Source organism: Lissotriton vulgaris, chromosome 8 (genome assembly GCF_964263255.1).
Source record: "Lissotriton vulgaris chromosome 8, aLisVul1.2, whole genome shotgun sequence".
Lineage (NCBI taxonomy): Eukaryota > Metazoa > Chordata > Amphibia > Caudata > Salamandridae > Lissotriton > Lissotriton vulgaris.
Window position 1 is genome coordinate 414,445,800 of NC_141696.1, and position 19,707 is coordinate 414,465,506.

At 45.1% G+C, this 19,707-nt stretch overlaps 1 protein-coding gene across 2 annotated transcripts in view; it reads right to left on the reverse strand.

Moving 5' to 3' along the window:
- Positions 1 to 3,922: 3,922 nt before the first annotated feature.
- Positions 3,923 to 19,707, reverse strand: part of GABRB3 (gamma-aminobutyric acid type A receptor subunit beta3) — a 1,175,948-nt gene continuing 1,160,163 nt past the window's right edge. For both annotated transcript variants that reach the window (XM_086934180.1, XM_086934181.1), the window contains one exon: positions 3,923 to 6,097. In XM_086934180.1, the coding sequence (XP_086790306.1) occupies positions 5,747 to 6,097 (351 nt within the window). In that variant the 3' untranslated portion in view covers positions 3,923 to 5,746. The remainder of the gene's footprint in view (positions 6,098 to 19,707) is intronic.

A 19,707-nucleotide genomic window follows, 5' to 3' on the forward strand; every position in this document is an offset into this window, starting at 1 on the left:
GATGGGCCATGCGACCTGAGAGGGTCACCATCAATGTCCGAGGTGTATGTTGCAGAGGGTTGCGGGGGACAGTGGAAGGTGCCCTCCAGGCCATGACACAGAAAGTTTTGATTTTTTCATCCGGAAGCAGCAAATGGAGGAGTGGAATGCGACAGCCTCGTTGGCACCACCAATTCGGTATCAGTTACATGAGGATGAAAACTGCCCCCTAGTCCATAGACTCAGACGCCAACAAAGTTTGACCAGAGAGTGTCCATGAATGTCGGGGAACAGACTTAGTGGCACCGGGGCTGAGAGGGGATGCAGACTGCGATGATGCCACTACACTGATATAAACTCCACTATTGCTAAATCATGACTCTGTGACCTACTGGACCGCAGTGTAGGCCGGAGGCAGCGGTCAGCAGTGGCCCACAGCGCTAGTGACACCAGGGCAGTTGTCGGTTGTGTACAATCATCTCCGTAACGATGATCCTTTTCTCTACGCCAAGATGCAAGGCATCATCCTCTTACGCCTCTCCTTGCATGTAATATGTAATCTGCCTTTGCATACTTGATGTTCCGTTCCAAATCTGTGATCTACTCGAGCGCAGCCTAGGCCGAGAGCAGTGTAGGCCGGAGGCAGCGGTCAACACGGGCCATTCACCGAGGGTCGCCGGCATAGGTTGGTGGCCACAGCTGCCTGCGTAGTTCAGGTTTAGTGGCACCACGTGTTCGGTCACCTCTGTGACTGTGACCTGGCTTTCGTCCGGACTGAGCTGCATCTTCCTCTTACTCCTCTCCGTGCGACCACTGGTGTGGACTCTGCCATTTGTGATTCGCGACTAGGTGCTGGATGTGAGACCTACTGGTCTGCAGGGTAGTCCTGGTCCCTCATCCACGTGTCGCCGGCTGTCGTTGAACAGGGTTTTTGGCAGCACGTGTCGCTGGCTGGCGTTAAACAGGATTTGTGGCAGAACGTGTCATCGGCTGTCGATTCAAAAGCAATGGACCGCACTCCGCTAGCCCCTCCTCCGGGTCACCCCTTGGGATTCATCGGCTGTCGTTAAACAGGGTTTGCAGCAGCACGTGTCGTCGGCCGGCGTTAAACAGGGTTTGTGGCAGCACGTGTCGCCGGCTGGCGTTGAACAGGGTTAGTGGCACCATGTGTCACAAGATTCCCATATGGAACTATGCCTTACTGATTGGGGGATTCTGGTGCTGTGGCCGCTGGCCTGGATTTGGGGTCACTGCCATTCAGGAGCCAGGACACAGTTTCAGATATGGGACCTACTGAACCGCAGAGGACGCCGGTGGAATATGTAAATGAGGAAGGAGTAACGTGGGGGGCCAGCAATGGTCTGAGAGGCTGGCAGGGTCACGGGCCTCTGGTTTGGAGCTTACACAGGCACGTGTTGGGCCCTCCTTGACACACGCCGATGTCAGCTGCTGATCAGTGTGGCCTGGCTGAGCAGGGTTGGGCCTGACGGGTTTGTGGTCCAGCGGGCTGGGGTACAGCAGGTAAACAGGTTTGCAGGCAACTCCACTAATGGCATCGGTCTTGTGGCAGGTTAGGAGATGCCGCCCTGGCAGAGACGTTGGGCTTTCCAGAAGAGGACCACGCCCAGGGCTACGTCCTTTTTAGTCACACCCCTACGCTGGCCTGGAGTACGCCGAGCCATTCCACTGTGCTCACGCTGACGGGGGGCGTAACAGGCAACATTTCCGCGAGGACCCCCACTGGCTGGAGTGACATGGTTGCGTCCACTGTCCACTGCACTTCATACACCAGAGTTGTATGTCGCCGTGGATATGGGTGCGTTCTGCATACTGCGGTCTATCCAGCACATCGCCGCCACTCTTGGCATTGTGTACTTTCCAATCATGGTTCTACTGCATAGTTCACACATGCCTGGTTGCCACCTCTCCCCACATTCGGCTATTGTGTGGCTGAGGTGCCATGCCATTGATTGGTCATGTTCACGGCTTGTCCAGTTTACCATTGTAAGTTGTTCTACCGTGGTTGGTGGGTGGGCATGTTATTGTGCATGTTGGTTGTGATTTTGTGACGTGTGCATTGCCAGAGTTGTGGATTGCATGGCTTTGGAGTTGAGGTGAGTGGAGTGTTAATTTGGCACTTTACAAGGGACTGTGCATTTCCCTTGGTGCCATCCTGGGAACGCTGCTTGCTGATGGACTGTCGGAGGGTGAAGGGATCATGCATACTGGCTGTGTATTTGGAGTCGACATTGGTGAAGGTCCCACGGTATTCTGATGTTGCCTGCACATTGATGTGTGACATGTGCTTCCTGTTGTGCTTATTGTGTGCTGTGTCACCAGGGGGCACAGGTGGGAAATGTGTGCAGTGGATTGCCCCCAACAAGTGCGTGCATTCGGCTATGGCATATGGTCCTTGCTTGGTCTCCAGCGGTTCCTGTTCATTGTGTTTGATGTATGGGGACTGGGGTGCCAGGGTGATGGACAGGTGTGGGGGACTTGGATATGGCTGGATGTGAGGCTCCGCTGACTCTGGCGGGTGTTGGTTGGGGTGTGCCAGGGGCCAACAGGTGCAGCACAGCCATCACTTGGTGTGGGGTGGGATTTTGGTTATCCGCTGTGTTGGTGCCGTAGGCCTGTTAGGCGATGATAGCCAGGATGCGTAGTATGGTTGTCCCTTTCAGCCTGCAGTGGACAGTGACATTGTCAAATGTCGGACCTGTGAGGCAGGTGGTTTCCTGGGGGGCCGCTGTCTTTGTCTGCGCTGCCTCTGTGGTGGTCCGGGGGGGAAGAGGGTGTGCCGGGTAGGTGTTGTGGCCCTCGGGTGTCTGGGCAGCATGATGAGTGGTTCCATGGTATCTGTTGCCCTTCCGATGATGCCCTGGGCCGGGCTCCCTTTTGTGGTGCAGGCTGCCATCTAACTTTACACCAGGTCAGAGCAGGTGTTAATTTCCTGGTGCTAACGCGCCTTATCGCATGTTTTGTGTTCTTATCGCAGATCTGGCTGGTCGTTGTGAATGTTGTGGTGTCATGTTTTCGCTGCATTTTGCACAGGAACACCTACTCTGCATCTCATTAGCGATAGTTGCGGCGGTCCTCTGTGGCGATGTTTTTGGCTTCTGCTATTGCGGGTAAACTGGTGCTGTGGGCTGTTAGCACCAGCTTGTGAATAGGGTTGTAAATTTATCATGCCTTTGGCTGCGATAAAGTGCCGTTAATTCAGCGATAGCTCATTGTGAATATGCCCCAGGGTATTTTAATAGGATTAGCTATATGTTGGCACTAATGGTCCACCGGTTTACCTGTGGTAAAACATTCTACTTCACTTCACAAAGGAGAAAAGCTGCCTGGAGCAGAATCTGTCTGGAACTGAAGAGAACATGATTTTGCCTGCTACAAGAAACTGTTTGTGTCTATTTGTTTGAGAGTGTTCGAGTGTCTTTCCTGAACCTTTGCTTCCAGCATTTTTCTCCAGGACTGACTGCACAAAAAGGGTGATGGCCATTCTATCATATGGAGCCCTCGTTGGACAAAGCATTCAAGTGTGCTCTGATAAATATATTTTCCTCCAGATAAGTTTCCAAGTACAAACAAAAATATCAGTGAAAACATGCTGTACACAAATGATCCCTTCACCTTCAAACGTTGATTCTTCTCCACACCTTTGAGAAATATTCGGTTATTCACCTTGAACAACGTACTTAATGAGAATGAAATATATGTTCTCCACAAAAAGCCTCGATGGACTTTTCTTCATTTATTATTCCTTCCAAAATTTGGGGCATTCGATCTGAAAGCCACTCAATTTCCTGGAGAAATGTATTTCAACAAGCAACTTGCTGCCACCACAAATGTAGGAAATATAGGAATTAAACGAATCTTCGGAAACATCTTTTCTTTCTTTTTTTATTATTAAATAATTAAATAGAATTTCATTCATCGACATTCTCTTCTCTCATTCGATTGATGAGCTGCATTTCCAGTTCAGAGAGATACATACATGAATTAGCTATGCAGAAATGATTGGGTTCTAGTGCAGCAACTTTACAAAGGATATAAAAATCAACATGAATGTAGTCGCCATAAAGTTCTAAAGTTTGCATTCTCAACACAGGGTAACCCTGAAGGTCTAGCAACGCCATTATTAAATGAGTCATGCTATGCTATGTGAACTACAAGTAGATGAAGAGGTTAGTGAAAAACAATCACAGAATATACACTGGTGCAAAATGGGTAATGGTGTTATTCGGAAGATGAATCTTATGAATTCGTGGTTGCCTGTGATAGAAATGTTTCATACAAAAAATATATCTCTGTTTAAGAAAGATCTGTTTTTGCTAATTAGTAAATTATACGAATGTTTCAGAAACATGTACAGCTTTGCTTCTTCCTATTCATTTTAAAAAGTCTAGCTACTTGTGAGAAGATGGAGCAAGATCAAAATACAAACAATTTGCTTGTGCACTGACAGCCTTTGCATAAAGTAATACAGAACATGTTAATTTTGAATGAAGTTACAGTGTGTGCTATCATATATTCTTTATGACAGTTTCATGCTGCAAATGCTGTCATTGAAATGTAAGCTTGCATACCACAAACATTGGTATGGGCGTATATAATTTAATACTGCATAATTATTTTTAAAGTGTTCTTGTTTAAAATTGTATGTGTTTGTAATAAAAAAATGGAAAACTACACAACGTATGACAATTCATGCTGTCAGAACTGCAAGCACAAAACATCTTGGTAAAGTATACCTATGTATGCAAATGTATATTGTATTAACAGAAAATGCTTTGTGTAGGTCGGCTTAACTCTAATGCATTTGTATTCGAAAGAAACATGGACTGCATGGGAGCGCGACTAACAACCTGAGACTAAGGTGTATCTGATTTCATTTAAATAAGTGGAACCTTTTTTGAAATCATGTTTTCCACACAGCCTCTCCCATTGACTCTGGTGAAGTATGTGAATTTCTTCTACTTGACTGAATACTTCTACATTCACTGAATGAGATAAAGCTTCATTGTCCCAGCCGATGGCAGAGCCTGGTCCTAGTAGTTTACAACCGGAAACAAGTTCAGAACTTGGAGACTGCCTGAGTGGTGAAAGTAATATGTGCTAAACAATGTAGAACGGGATTTAGTCCTAGTGAAAACACTGTATATTAGAATACTCTCAAATCAAATCAGACTACATTAACGGCTGAATGAGCAGTGATGGGCGTTTTAAAAAGATGATATAAAAAAGGTATCTCTAATAACTTATTAGTGCGACCCTGTGCATAGGAATTTCCTAATCGTGGGAATAAAAATTGCTTAGAAATGGTTTTTGGGCATGAATACTATAATCACAACAATTAGGTAGGGGAACAGCTGTCAAATAAATATTTGTCATTCAATAAAAAAAGGTTGGCATTTAAAAGGTTGTTCTGTTTAACGACTGGCCGTTTAGCTCGGTATTACAGTTGGTACATTTCATTGAAGTGTTCACATGTACTGATTCAAGCCCATAGCTGCAACGCTATGGCCCATAAGTTGACAGTCAAAATGGCTTCCTGATTCACCTGCATGTGACGCAGAAACTCCGATTCCATGGGCGTAAGGTTTCATGTAGATCACTTTTGCTGTTAAATGCAAGAAGGGCTTTCATGGGACCAAGTGGCTCAGTTAAAATGTCCTGAATCGTTAAGTATTTGTATAATATCAGTGCACACACACATTTGACAGGCAGGTACTCGAGTACTGTAACTGTTGATAACAGAGTCCAATCAGTTAACGTAGTACAGCCAGTATATTAGGTTGAAGAGAGAGAAGGCGATTGGAAATATGAGCCGCGACCACCGGTCTATAGAATTCACGTCAGTCAGGTCGGGGATTTTAATTTTTAATTGTGACGACCGCCGCCTCAGGTGGTTTTTCTTGGTGTGAGGGACAGTCCTTTCCAATGGGCGGTGCCCATGGTTGTCTCTAGCCATGCTCTGCTTTCTGCACTGGAGTCCTGAGTTATCAAAGGATGTTGTTGAATTTCTAGCCTCCGTGGTGCTCGTTGTAATTTCATTTCCCGCGACTTCATTATGGATCTCTAGTGTTGCTAGAAGAATGTTTCCATGTGCATCCACCTGGTGAAAAAAAAAATATTTCATTAGACGTCAAATTCTGTATCAGACACAGTTACATATGTCGGCATAATACCATGAGTCTGTGGCTAAAAGGTAGATGCTTTTCCTCAAAGCCTTTAAAACGAGAAGTGTCCCTAACATCACTAGGGACATTTAACTAACCAACTCTTTCTTCTTTATATTGAACACCCTCTTTTCTGCCTGTGGTTTTCATCTTTAAGACAACACATAACACAACAAGCTATGGTAAATGATTTCGTTTCGCCTGTGGTGATTCATAATACGTTTTTTGTTGTTGTAAGTTTTGTTTTAGCTTGGTGAGCAGTTGTGCAATATAAGTTACTGAAACTCCGTAAAAGTGTCATTACTTCTTTAGTGAGGAAGGAAATAGGTTGTGTATTTGCACACATAAAGACAAGGGCTGAGTTGTTGTAGAGATATATTGTGAATTTCAATTAAGAGGATCAGTAGTATTTTGAATTTTATTTGAAGTGTCTTTATTACTCACCGCAACCCACTAAAAGTGTGAACAGGGAAATAAACTGTGTGGGTTGGGTGAGGCTGGGGCTCCTGTGACCACTTAGCATGGAAAAGTGCAAAGTCATATTGCTCACCTTGAACACTGAGATCAGCGACAACACAAACTCTCCAAATCTCTGCACAAACTTTCTCTCACCAATCACTCCAACAGGAGTGATTGGTAAACAATGACGATCGCCCTGCGCAAAGACCTTAATGAATCATTAGGCGAATTGTTATATGAATCATGTATAGCTAGCCAGGGCCAGCTTTAGCCCGGTGAGACAATGTCTGTGGAGCACCTAGACCTCCGCCATGAATTCCCTCACTACCACCCCCTAACATTGACCCTCAAGTCTCCATAACCAGTCTCTATCACATGCTTTTCTTTTGTTTTATAGCGCTACTCCTACCAGTGTAGGGCGACAGAGCAGTTTACACCACACACATTACACAGAGACAATGAATCACACGTGTAAATCAGAGTATAGGAAATGTTACATAAGAAGGCATAGGAGTCAGATGCCATCCATACGGGTAGGCAGCATATTTAACAGTGCTTGAATGAACCCTTTTTGCTACATTAGGATAATGAAACACTGGGAATAAAATCATAATGCTCTAACATATACCATTAGTTTCTACACAGCTCTTTCATTGCATTTAATAGCTCAGTCTTCTATATTAGGATTTTAAGTTATAAATTGCAATTAGCAAAAGGCTCTCTCCCACAATAGGAGTAACCCACTGAACTATTCACAACATGTGCACTTCTGTGATCTGCATGGTACATGTGCTTTGCAGCTGGCTTATTAACCCTCTGGGCTACTTTATGATGAGTCAAAACTTCCAGTAAATTAACATTTTGGTTTACTACCGGACATGTTCACATATTCATGTTTTTGATTATTTTATGGCTATTTCATAGTGGGCGCTCAGTTAAAGAGTCATAAAGAGCATTTCTGTGAATATAATTTCCACTCATATGTTCAGCACTGCACACATGAGCGGGCCTAAGAAATTACTGTATAACAGACTGCTATAATGTATCCCTCATTTAGTAGTGGCAACTAAAACAGGGAAAGAGAAATTATTAAACAAATGTGTTTTGCTGTACAGCAATACAAAGAAAAAAGATAATTTGAAAAAAGATAAAAAGGGTAGTTGGTAAGGTAATATAAATTTTATGGTCATGTTGTGTTCCCTAGCGAGTACCCCACCGACTCCATGTACGAGTTAAAAGTGCATGTAACTTCCCTCCTGTACCAGCTATGAAGACGCAAATACATTTGCGTCCAACGTTAACTTGTCCTCTTTCAGACCCACCATGAATGGGTTTGATGGTCCGTTCCTAAGTATGCTATGCCAACGTCTTTTTGAAGTGTACTCCTACGTTTTTCAGCCTGGCTGAAAATAGGCCCTGAATCTCTGCCACCGAGCCTCTTTTCTGGCTTCTGACTGCGAGGGCCTCTGCCCAAGCAGCCCCCGTACCCGTGAACTCTGACTTACTTCTAGCGCGGCCCTCCGTGCTCAGCTCAGCCTGCTGCCTGCCAAGATTGACTATAATCTTCGAGTTATCTGTTTTCCTCCCCGAAGATACATTCCAGCCTGCTAGCTTCAGTAAACATCCTTCCTCAGCTACAGGGCTAAAGGGCCGACCTGTCTTTATGCAAGTAATTCATAGCCTCTGTTGCCTCTGTTGCCATGCTTCCATGGAAGGCCCCATGCCCCCACGCTTCTCATACAGACACTCAGGCGCTTATACACGCACTCACAGCAAGTTTAGAATAGCTTCTGCTCTAGAGACCTTTCTGCCCAGATAGCTTAGTTCCTAAACATCAGATATCAGATATGATAGAAGCACAAGTTGATCTGACATGCCAGACTTCTGTCTCTTTCCGCCAGTGTAAATGTCAAGTCCCCTGCACCCCGTCTATCACACGTCATGCAGCTGCGCGCGCATCCAAGCTTCCGATTTCTGCTGACATTGCAACATTCTGTTAGCACCACCCCTTGGTGCCACCCACTTGCGTCACCTATCAGTGACGTTTCTAGCACACACCCTAGTTCACGCCTAGTTTACGCCTCTTGATGATGTACTAGCACCACGTGTATACTGTTATCTTGTCTTCTCTCAGCTGTTACGCCTCTTACATTGAACATTATGATGTAAATCAAGTATATAAGCTATGTATTGTCAATAAACGACAGCGCACTCATCTATCCCTTCTGACATCCTGTGTGGTGGTCAGAACATGATATCCTGATTCCTTTATGAGGAATAAAACCCTTAGAAACTCTTACACCACGGACTCTGTTTTCCTTCATTTCGATTGAGTTATTATTGATTAAGTACTTATCTGCATAGAAATTAAGAGAGTAAATTAATTATTTACATCATTTTGGCGCCCGAACAGGGACCCCTCCCCCACCTCACGCGCCGGAAGGTGCGTTGCAATCCGTGTCCCCTGCCATCAGTTAGACGGACCACACGTGTACTGGCAGGATTTCCTGCATCCCCCTCTGACACACGGAGGTGACGAAGACTGCGATCAGTGCCCAGACGAGGCGGTGAGGAGTGCGGAGGATCCCGACCAGAGCCCAGCCGAAGGAAGCAAGGTCCGAGGTGTGAAGAGGCCCACCAGTTTTCCGAAGTTTTCCGAAGTTTTCCGAAGTTTTCCGAAGTTTTCCGAAGTTCCGAGTCGAGTCCAGTCGAGTTTTCCGAGGCCTTCTGTTTTCCGTGCTTCCCGGTGAGTACCATTGCTGGGTCGTATCTAGACGGGTTTGGGTACGCAAGTCCGGTCTGCACTGTTTTTAGGCAGTGTATCTGTACTGTTTAGCAGTATATAAAGTATTCCGAATTTCTGCACTGTTACAGCAGTGTATCTGTATCGTTGAGCGGTACATTCAGAGTAGGGGGAAGTTAGCTATGTCTTTAAATGTTTCATGTGATTAATGTCGTGGTATGAATGTGATTGTTTTTGTGCATTATTGTGTTTTTTTTGTTTAAATAGTTACAGGCGAAATTAAGTATTAAGGATCAAGCATTTCAGTATCAAGTAGGCACAATGCCGTTTTTTAACAAATTAAAGCAGATAGGAACTAGGAAAGGGATGTTAGAGGAAGAGATTCCAATCCCCCCTAGGGACACTCCAGGTAATTTCATGTATAATAAGCATGGCATAGACGCCATCTTGTATCTAGAGTTATGGACAGATTATACCAAGCACCTAGAGGAAAGATACCGATGGCCAGTTAACGGAACATGGGATGCCGAGTGCATCATAAAGGTAGAAGAAATATTACGGAAAAAGAAAGCTAGACAATCTCAGAAAGACGCCATAGAATTTTGGCGTAAGGAATCACGTAAGCGTGCTGATAGAGCACTCCGTAGAGAAGACAGGCTTAAAGAATCAGAAAAGGCCCAAGAAAACGAATTAGTTACTGAGGGAATTCGAGTAAAAGTAGAACAAATAGATCGTATCCAAAATGGCAAAGTGAACAACATGTATCTTTTGGCCGATGGTACCCCTGACGCCATTTCAGAAATACCGAAAAATTTGCCGTCACCATTAGTTCCAACTAAAGTAATGCATAAGACTACTAAAGACATATTCCTAAATTCATATCTCGAAGATGTAGCGCCAGCTTACACCAATCTGCCTGTTCGTGCCCTGCCTACTGACAGGGCCGGGGGTGGTACTGCCCCCCAAGATCACTCTCAGCCGACACCGAAAAAGACTAGTTCCGTTCCGCCAGCTCCGCCACTTCCCTCACCTAAAACTGATCTGCCGAAACCACTTCAATCAGATCCTACTAAAAGACAAATTCAGATACTGACTACACACAGAGATAATGCCCAAGTTTCCGCTTCAGGAGGTGCGACCGCGGGTCTCCAGACCCCGCCACCGACTCACAGATTAAATCTCAGAGGTATGCAGAGTCCTCTTACGCACAGATCCCCCCGTTCTTCTAATTCATCCCGTCTTGATGCACTAAAAGAAAATATGTCAGTTTGTAGATATGATCCAGAACCTGGACAGGACGACTTAATGATATTAGCGTCTTTACGGTTAAGATCTGCTACTGATAGTTTGTTATGTTATGCAGGAATGAAGGAGCGCCTAGATAGAATATATGAGTTCGTTCAAACGGGAAAGGACCCCGACAGTATTAAGGATGCCCTGGAGAAACAGAAAGTTAACATGCAAGCACTGATACTACGATTTTTCATAAATTGTCTAATAAGAGAACGAGACAGGCCCGGAACAGATCAGAGTGAATTAGATGCATTGAACAAGTGGGGTCAAAATATAGCTGATGGAAAACATGACAGACAAAATTGCATAGAGGCCATGTATAAAAAGATTAAGAAAGCAGTGATAGCAGTACACGAGAAAGAGAAAGAAAAGGTTCCCTCCGAGGAGGAAGAAGAATCTGAAGAACTAGAACCGACTACAAGCACTATAGCATATGTAGGTAAGGGAACTTATCTTAGGAAGGGTATCCGTCCAGAAAGCAAGAGAGTTTTCTTCTCTGCCTTAACGAATCCGAATTCTGCTGAGCATCAGTTCCAGGAAACTGATAAACGGCTTCGAGATCGAGTGGGGTACCATGTACTCAATTCTATGGATGAACAAGAATTAGCCCGATCAGCGGTATCATGGGCCGAAAATGCAGACATATATAATGATGACACCGTAGCACAGACATTTCTGAACCTCTCCCCCGACGAACAGAAATTAGCAGGGGTATATATGATTCAGCACCTTCTCATTAAGTACAGAAAACATTATTCCGATCCAGGTCCCTTACATGAGACACTAGAAGCACTACTGATGGATAGATGGAGAGGCCTAAGCACTAAATTAGTTCAAATAATTCTAGAACAACGACGCAGATATGATACCTTTGTAAGTCCTGAATATGTCCCCGCCCCACCTCCAGAAAGGAAAATGTACCATATGCAGTGCGGGGGTGGTATTGAAAGTCAGAACCCCTTACGAGAAGTACACCCTGTTATGGGTGAGGACAAGGTTTTGAAACGCGTGTATGTGCACACGCCTCTGACTAAATTAGAACTGTTAGAAATGAAGAAATTAGTACCATGCCATGATAAAGACCCTGCAGGTTTCCATAGAGAGCTTAAAGACATGTTATTAATGGGGGACTACACATATGATGATATCATGAAAATGTTGAAAGTATTATTGCCTACGGGTATATTCGAGAAATTAAAGGAAAAGGAATGGGAGGTGGGAGACACAAAGATTGCCTGGGCAGAAATAGAAGACGAAGAGAAAAAACGGGTTCCAGGGTTAGGCCTTGGGGACAAAACTAAAGCATTACCAGGTTTGATAGTACAGGTCCTGCCCAGATTATTGACAACTAGAAAGGAGGATTGGGATGCAATCTCGTCCTGTAAACAGAAACATGATGAAGATACTAGCGACTTTTATTCAAGATTCGAGAAATGTTTTATTATCAATAGTGGCCTCCAGCCAAGTAGCGAGTCGTACCCACATCTTTTTGTATCAAAGTTAGTCGAGAATTCCCTACCGTTAGTTAAAAATAGAGTGTATAAAGTCGAGAGTACATGGCAAGCAAATACGCCATCCCAGATGTTACAAATGTTACAATATCACCAGAATAGAATTAGGGAAGAACAAGATCAGGAACAGAAGCGCATGAAAGACACGAAAATGAAAATGTTAGTAGCCCAGACGGTCCCATCCGACAGTCACAGGAAAGGTACGACCCAGACAAGTCACGCTGCAGCTCCTGTTAAAGGGACATGCAATTATTGCAAGCAGCCAGGTCACTACGTACACGAATGTGCAGTTCTGAAACATAACATAGCGACAGGTAAAACTAAAGAGAGACCGCATCCGCCTAGACAAGACCATAACCAGCATCAGTCTACACAGAATACACAGCCCATGCATGCATCTGCACAGACAGCACAGACCGTAGCAGTACCACAGCCACAGCCCATTGCTGCAACTCAGCAAGTCTCACAACAGATGTACCAGTATGCCCAGTCTGCTTACCCCGAATATTCCCGATATACATGAAACAGCCTAGAGAGGGAAGGTGGCTTGCCTCTTATCGAGATTCCTGTAGATCAAGAAGGTCCTTATGTACACAGTCAAGTATTGGGGAAAGATAGAAAGTTTTTAATTGACACAGGGGCAAGTCGCACTACAATAAGTCATGACGAAGTTCCAGGGGCACCCCTCTCAGGCTCACAAAATGTTTCCCTTGGTTTTTCAGGACAACCTATTGTAAATGAAGTATCAGAACCAGTTCCCCTGGCTGTGGGTCCATTATCACGCGTTACAGACCTGTTACTAACAAAATCATGTCCGGAAAATCTGTTAGGAATTAAAACACTGAAGGCTCTAGGAGCTATAATATGCTGCTCCCCGGAGGGGGTTAGACTCTTTCTGCGGGATTTCAAGGGTCATTACGTCCTTCGTGAGTTTGACGTCAGATTGAAAAATGTACCTGATTACTTGTGGGCAAAAGGCCCAACTGATGTAGGATGTATGCACATTACACCATACCGCGTTACCCTCAAGGCAGGTGTTGTATTACCCAGAATCAGACAATACAAGTTACCACCCGATGCTGTAGCGGCTTTACTGAAAATCATTGAAGAGCTCATTGCCCAAGGAGTGGTCGTCGAGACCGACTCCAATATCTGTAACTCACCCATCATTCCGATTCTTAAACGTACTGATCCCAATGCACCGCCAGTATATCGGCTGGTGATTGATCTTCGAGAATTGAATAAATGCATTATCCCACAGTATCCTGTGGTCCCCGATATATCATCTCTCTTGACTGCTATTGATTCAGAAGCAACGTTCTTTACTGTAATTGATCTCAAGAACGCCTTCTTCAGCGTGCCTATTGATCCAGAGAGCCAATATCTCTTCGGATTCTGTTTAAATGGACGCAGTTTCAAATTTTCGCGCGCACCTCAAGGATTCACAGAAAGCCCCAGCATCTATAGTCAAGCACTGAAAAGACAACTAGATTGTATTCAAATGCCAGTTAACACCGCTTTACTACAATACGTCGATGATCTGCTGATCACCGCACGAAGTGAGCCCGAATGTGAAAAAGCATCACTGACAGTTTTACATTTCCTGGCCGACAAGGGACACAAGGTGTCTCCTTCGAAGCTACAATTCTGTGTTCAGCAAGTTGTGTACTTGGGTCACTTGCTGTCCAAAGTGGGGAGACAGCTCACTCCCGATCGCATTCAGTTAATTGTGAACATGCCGCAACCCAAGACACAAAAGGAAGTGCGGGCCTTCATAGGCCTCACCTCGTACTGCAGACAATGGATTCCCCAGTATGCATTTCTAGCTAAACCACTCATCCAGTTAACGACACAGGAGGCAGCGACTTCGACTGTCCTCCCTTGGACTCAGGAACACACACAAGCTTTTGAAGAATCAGTTAACAGTTCAAGTACCACATTCTGTAGAGGTTTTGTTAAACAGAACCCAGACTCAACACTTAACTATAGCACGACTGACAGGTTATGAATTAACACTATTCCAGCCACACATAGAAATCAGACGTTGCAGCATCCTGAACCCAGCAACACTGTTACCTACAGTTATGACAGATCCAGCTCCGCATGATTGTATAGAAATAATTAATGCAGTAACTAAGCCTAGACGAGACTTAACAGATGTCCCATTGACAAATCCAGACCTGACACTTTATGTGGATGGTTCATGCATGAGAACAAGTACAGGAGAATTAGTGGCCGCGTACGCCGTGACCACTGAAACTGAAATTAAAGAAACACATCGTATTGACACACTGTCTGCTCAAGCGGCAGAGCTCATCGCTCTGACTCGAGCCTGTATTCTAGCCAAGAACAGAAATGTTAACATATACACAGATTCCCGCTATGCCTTCGGAGTTGTACACGACTTCGGAGTCCTCTGGCAAGAACGAGGTTTTCTGACTTCCCATGGGGCCAAGATCCAACATGGCCCCCTCATTCAAGCACTGTTAGAAGCAATACATTTGCCCTCGGGCATATCAGTCATGAAGTGTAAGGCACATACTAAAGTCACAGATTCTGTTTCCCAGGGTAACGACCTGGCAGACCAGACAGCAAAACATACAGCACTGACTCACACCCAGACTACTGATGTGACAAAGACAATAGTCCAGACCCAGTGTATGGCAGTTAGAGATCCCGCCCTAGATGTAATTGATATCCAGACACATGCTACTCCAGAGGAGATAAAGAAATGGACTGAACTAGGAGGGATTCAGACAGATCAAGGTTGGGTGACGAAGGGAAAATCTATATGGTTTCTCCCCGACTCAATGGTTCAAGTCATGATAAATACAGCACATAGTCCTGCCCATCTTGGAGAGAAAGCCATGTTAGACAGTTTACAGAATCTCTGGTACAACAAACACTTACGAGCAGCAGCAAAACAGAAAGTGCGTACTTGCATGATCTGTTGTCAGTTCAATCCAGGTAAAAGTGTCCCTGTTGAGCAAGGTGGATTTCATCCTCCCGATCACCCTTTTGAAGTCCTCCAGATGGATTATATCCAGATGAATAGCTGTAGAGGATTTAAGTATGTCCTTGTAATTGTTTGTGCTCTGTCCCGCTGGACCGAAGCATACCCAGTCCCAGACTACACTGCTCCGACCACTGCCAGACAGTTGGTTCGTGAATTCTTCCCACGGTACGGTTTGCCCCGTGTCGTGTATTCAGATAACGGACAGCCGTTCTCGTCCGAGCTGATGAGACAAGTTTCCCTCTTGCTAGGATATCAGTGGAGGTTCCACTGTGTCCGACATCCCGAAGCAGCTGGCCTTGTAGAAAGGCATAATCAGACACTAAAAATCCGTCTTGCCAAGATCTGTCAGGAAAAAGGGGTCGACTGGATAGTCGCCCTGCCCGTGGCACTATTCTACATGAGAATGGTCGCCCACTCGAGATCAGGGCTATCCCCGTACGAAGTGGTCTTTGGCAGACCGCCGAATATGTGGGGGACGCCCGTTCCGAAAAAGATCACTGATATTGATTGTAACATGTTGACAGATTACCTTGCCTCCTTGATGTCTGCACTCCAATCATGTCGTTCACAGGTTGCCGCAGCCTTCCCTGACAACACCGATGTAAAGGCGCATGAGGTCCGTCCAGGGGACCTGGTACTCGTCCGGAATTTCGACCGGAAAAGTCCGCTGGAGCCCCGCTGGAAGTCTCCAAAGACCGTTCTGCTTACCACCAGGACCGCCGTGAAAATCGAGGGGAGAAAGGGGTGGGTCCACACGAGTCACATCAAACTATGCAATGAACTAAAAAACGGACTGAAACAGGACTCTGACTCGTCCACCCCCACCAAAGACTGTGTTGAAGCACAAGACGTTACTGTGCCTAAAAGAGAAAAGACTCCTCAAGAACTTTACCGTATGAAGCTTCGATCTAGCAAGTCAGACAGTTTAATTGTTTAAGTCCTCCCCTAGGTGAATCGGTTAAATAGTTTCTGACATGTATCCCCTAGATCGAGTTAGAGAGAGAGAGGAAAAGAGAAGAACATATTGCAAATCACTTCGTAGTCACTGCATAGTGACACTAATAATCATGTTTATTCTGAGTATTCTAATTATTATTGCCAGCATTCTGCTTCCTATGTACTGGCCTATTTTCAGGCGTGAACAATCTGCTTACAATGTCTCTGCTGAACACACTTTTAGTGAACTTCCCGCACATGAACTCTCTTACAGACTTGCGCTGCGCAACAATACATTCATTAGTATGTTACACCATTCCCATCAGACAAATAATGCTACAGACTGTTGGATATGTGGCCGACTCCCTCCCTACCAGAATTACAAGGGAGCTCTGCCTCTCTTTCCGTACCCATTCACTCACAATGGCTCCTGTGGAGCATGGTTTAAAATAATTAATTCTTTAGATCCTGATATTGCTGTTTTCGATGGGGGCTGGGTTTGGGGAAACTTGAACTTAGTCCTGCTCAACGTCTGTTATCCTGATAAAGAGGGACTTCCCACTCGAATAGGAACTGATCTAGAAAATGAAGTATATGGATTAGGTAATTACACAATTAGCCTTATGATCCTCACTGTTGAATCTGAAACTGCTCCAGTTCTGCCCCATATGTTAGTACTACCAGTCACAGGTGAATTATGTGTTAGCAAGAAAGGTTCAGTACACGTAGGTCATAGTAAATGCACTACTGTGGTCGAGTTCAGTGACCATGGTAAATCGTCCTTTAAAGCTATCAGTCATTCCTACTTTGTTTGTGGTCATACCGCATACATACGTTTGCCTCCAGATTGGGATGGTACCTGTTACATTGCCTTCCTCCTGCCACCTGTTTTTCTAGCTCCCCCTGATTACCATAGAAATACGAATCTAGCACCGAATAGACCCAAAAGAGATATTCCCCTTGTCGACTACACAGAAACGGCATGGGAACAGTACACTGATTTCAATAAAGGATTCTTTTTCTTCCTAGGGCCTGTCCAAAACAGTAAATTAATACGCAGATTAACGAGAACACTCGAAGCAGTAGTGAACGAAACTGCCTCCGCTCTAGGTAACTTAACAGAGGAGCAGTCTGCTATACGGACTGTTGTCCTTCAAAATCGCCTTGTGATTGACGTCATCTTGGCAGATAGAGGTGGAGCCTGTAAGGTCATCGGGTCAAGTTGCTGTGTTTTCATTCCACAAAACGCACCATCTGTCTATCAAGCTATCACCCGTTTACATAAAATTGCAAATCAGATACATCAGAATCCAGGCACCTGGACTTGGTCCGGTTGGTTCTGGACTACGTTAACAGCTTGGGGATGGAAGATCTTATCCTTCCTAGGCATTGGCCTTGTTATAGTATTCAGTTGTTGCTTGTGCCTGCAGTGTGGGCCAGCGATATGTGGACTGTGTGCCACATCCTGCATTGAGCATTCCAGTTGCCTCTCAAACAGTCAAAGAAAGAAAGACGAACATATAATGTTACAAGAACAAACTGATCGATTTATGAGGATCGATATATCATGAAGGGTCCGTAGGGAACAAGGAGGGAATGAGGTAATATAAATTTTATGGTCATGTTGTGTTCCCTAGCGAGTACCCCACCGACTCCATGTACGAGTTAAAAGTGCATGTAACTTCCCTCCTGTACCAGCTATGAAGACGCAAATACATTTGCGTCCAACGTTAACTTGTCCTCTTTCAGACCCACCATGAATGGGTTTGATGGTCCGTTCCTAAGTATGCTATGCCAACGTCTTTTTGAAGTGTACTCCTACGTTTTTCAGCCTGGCTGAAAATAGGCCCTGAATCTCTGCCACCGAGCCTCTTTTCTGGCTTCTGACTGCGAGGGCCTCTGCCCAAGCAGCCCCCGTACCCGTGAACTCTGACTTACTTCTAGCGCGGCCCTCCGTGCTCAGCTCAGCCTGCTGCCTGCCAAGATTGACTATAATCTTCGAGTTATCTGTTTTCCTCCCCGAAGATACATTCCAGCCTGCTAGCTTCAGTAAACATCCTTCCTCAGCTACAGGGCTAAAGGGCCGACCTGTCTTTATGCAAGTAATTCATAGCCTCTGTTGCCTCTGTTGCCATGCTTCCATGGAAGGCCCCATGCCCCCACGCTTCTCATACAGACACTCAGGCGCTTATACACGCACTCACAGCAAGTATAGAATAGCTTCTGCTCTAGAGACCTTTCTGCCCAGATAGCTTAGTTCCTAAACATCAGATATCAGATATGATAGAAGCACAAGTTGATCTGACATGCCAGACTTCTGTCTCTTTCCGCCAGTGTAAATGTCAAGTCCCCTGCACCCCGTCTATCACACGTCATGCAGCTGCGCGCGCATCCAAGCTTCCGATTTCTGCTGACATTGCAACATTCTGTTAGCACCACCCCTTGGTGCCACCCACTTGCGTCACCTATCAGTGACGTTTCTAGCACACACCCTAGTTCACGCCTAGTTTACGCCTCTTGATGATGTACTAGCACCACGTGTATACTGTTATCTTGTCTTCTCTCAGCTGTTACGCCTCTTACATTGAACATTATGATGTAAATCAAGTATATAAGCTATGTATTGTCAATAAACGACAGCGCACTCATCTATCCCTTCTGACATCCTGTGTGGTGGTCAGAACATGATATCCTGATTCCTTTATGAGGAATAAAACCCTTAGAAACTCTTACACCACGGACTCTGTTTTCCTTCATTTCGATTGAGTTATTATTGATTAAGTACTTATCTGCATAGAAATTAAGAGAGTAAATTAATTATTTACATCAGATGGTACGAGGCCAGTGAACATGGTAGCTGAAGAACGTAGAGTGAATTAAGCGACAAACAATGCGTGCCTCATTCTGAAAAGTGTCTCATTAAATGTATTGTTGAATTGCCAGAGAAGTCCCGCCACATATTCAAAATAAATACAACATCAATTTTCTCAGAACCTGGCCACGCATGCTGAATTACAGCTTAACGCACACGAAGAACTGGAGAACCACAGTTTACAGGTAAGTAACTTATGTTCTTCTCCAGTATTAGGGGTGTCTTTCATAGATTCATATGCTTGAATAAGAATAGAAAGCAGCAATGTACAACATGAGTCATAAAGGTAGCATAAGCAAAGTACATATCACAACTGTGCATACTATGATTAGTTTGAGAAAAAACCTTTATGACTGGAGGCGGGAAGCAACAGAGGCTCACCTTATTGGAAAGGATTCCGTAGCACCGCTTGTCCCACAGCCACGTCTGCGGCGTCTGCTGATCCGAGACAATAGTGCTTCGTAAACGTGTGTCTGCTCGACCACGTTGCAGCTCTGCAGATGTGGCGTAGAGGCACTCCCGCAAAGAGGGCTGTGGAAGTTGACACCGCCCTTGTGGAGTGGGCTCGTACAGGAGTAGAGAAAGGCTGTCCAGCCCGTTGGTGGCAAAAAGCAATGGCAGAGGAAATCCACCTAGTGATGGATTGTTTGGTAACTGGCTGTCCTTTGCAGATTGGGCCATAGGCCACGAAGAGCTGATCTGATTTTCGAAAAGGC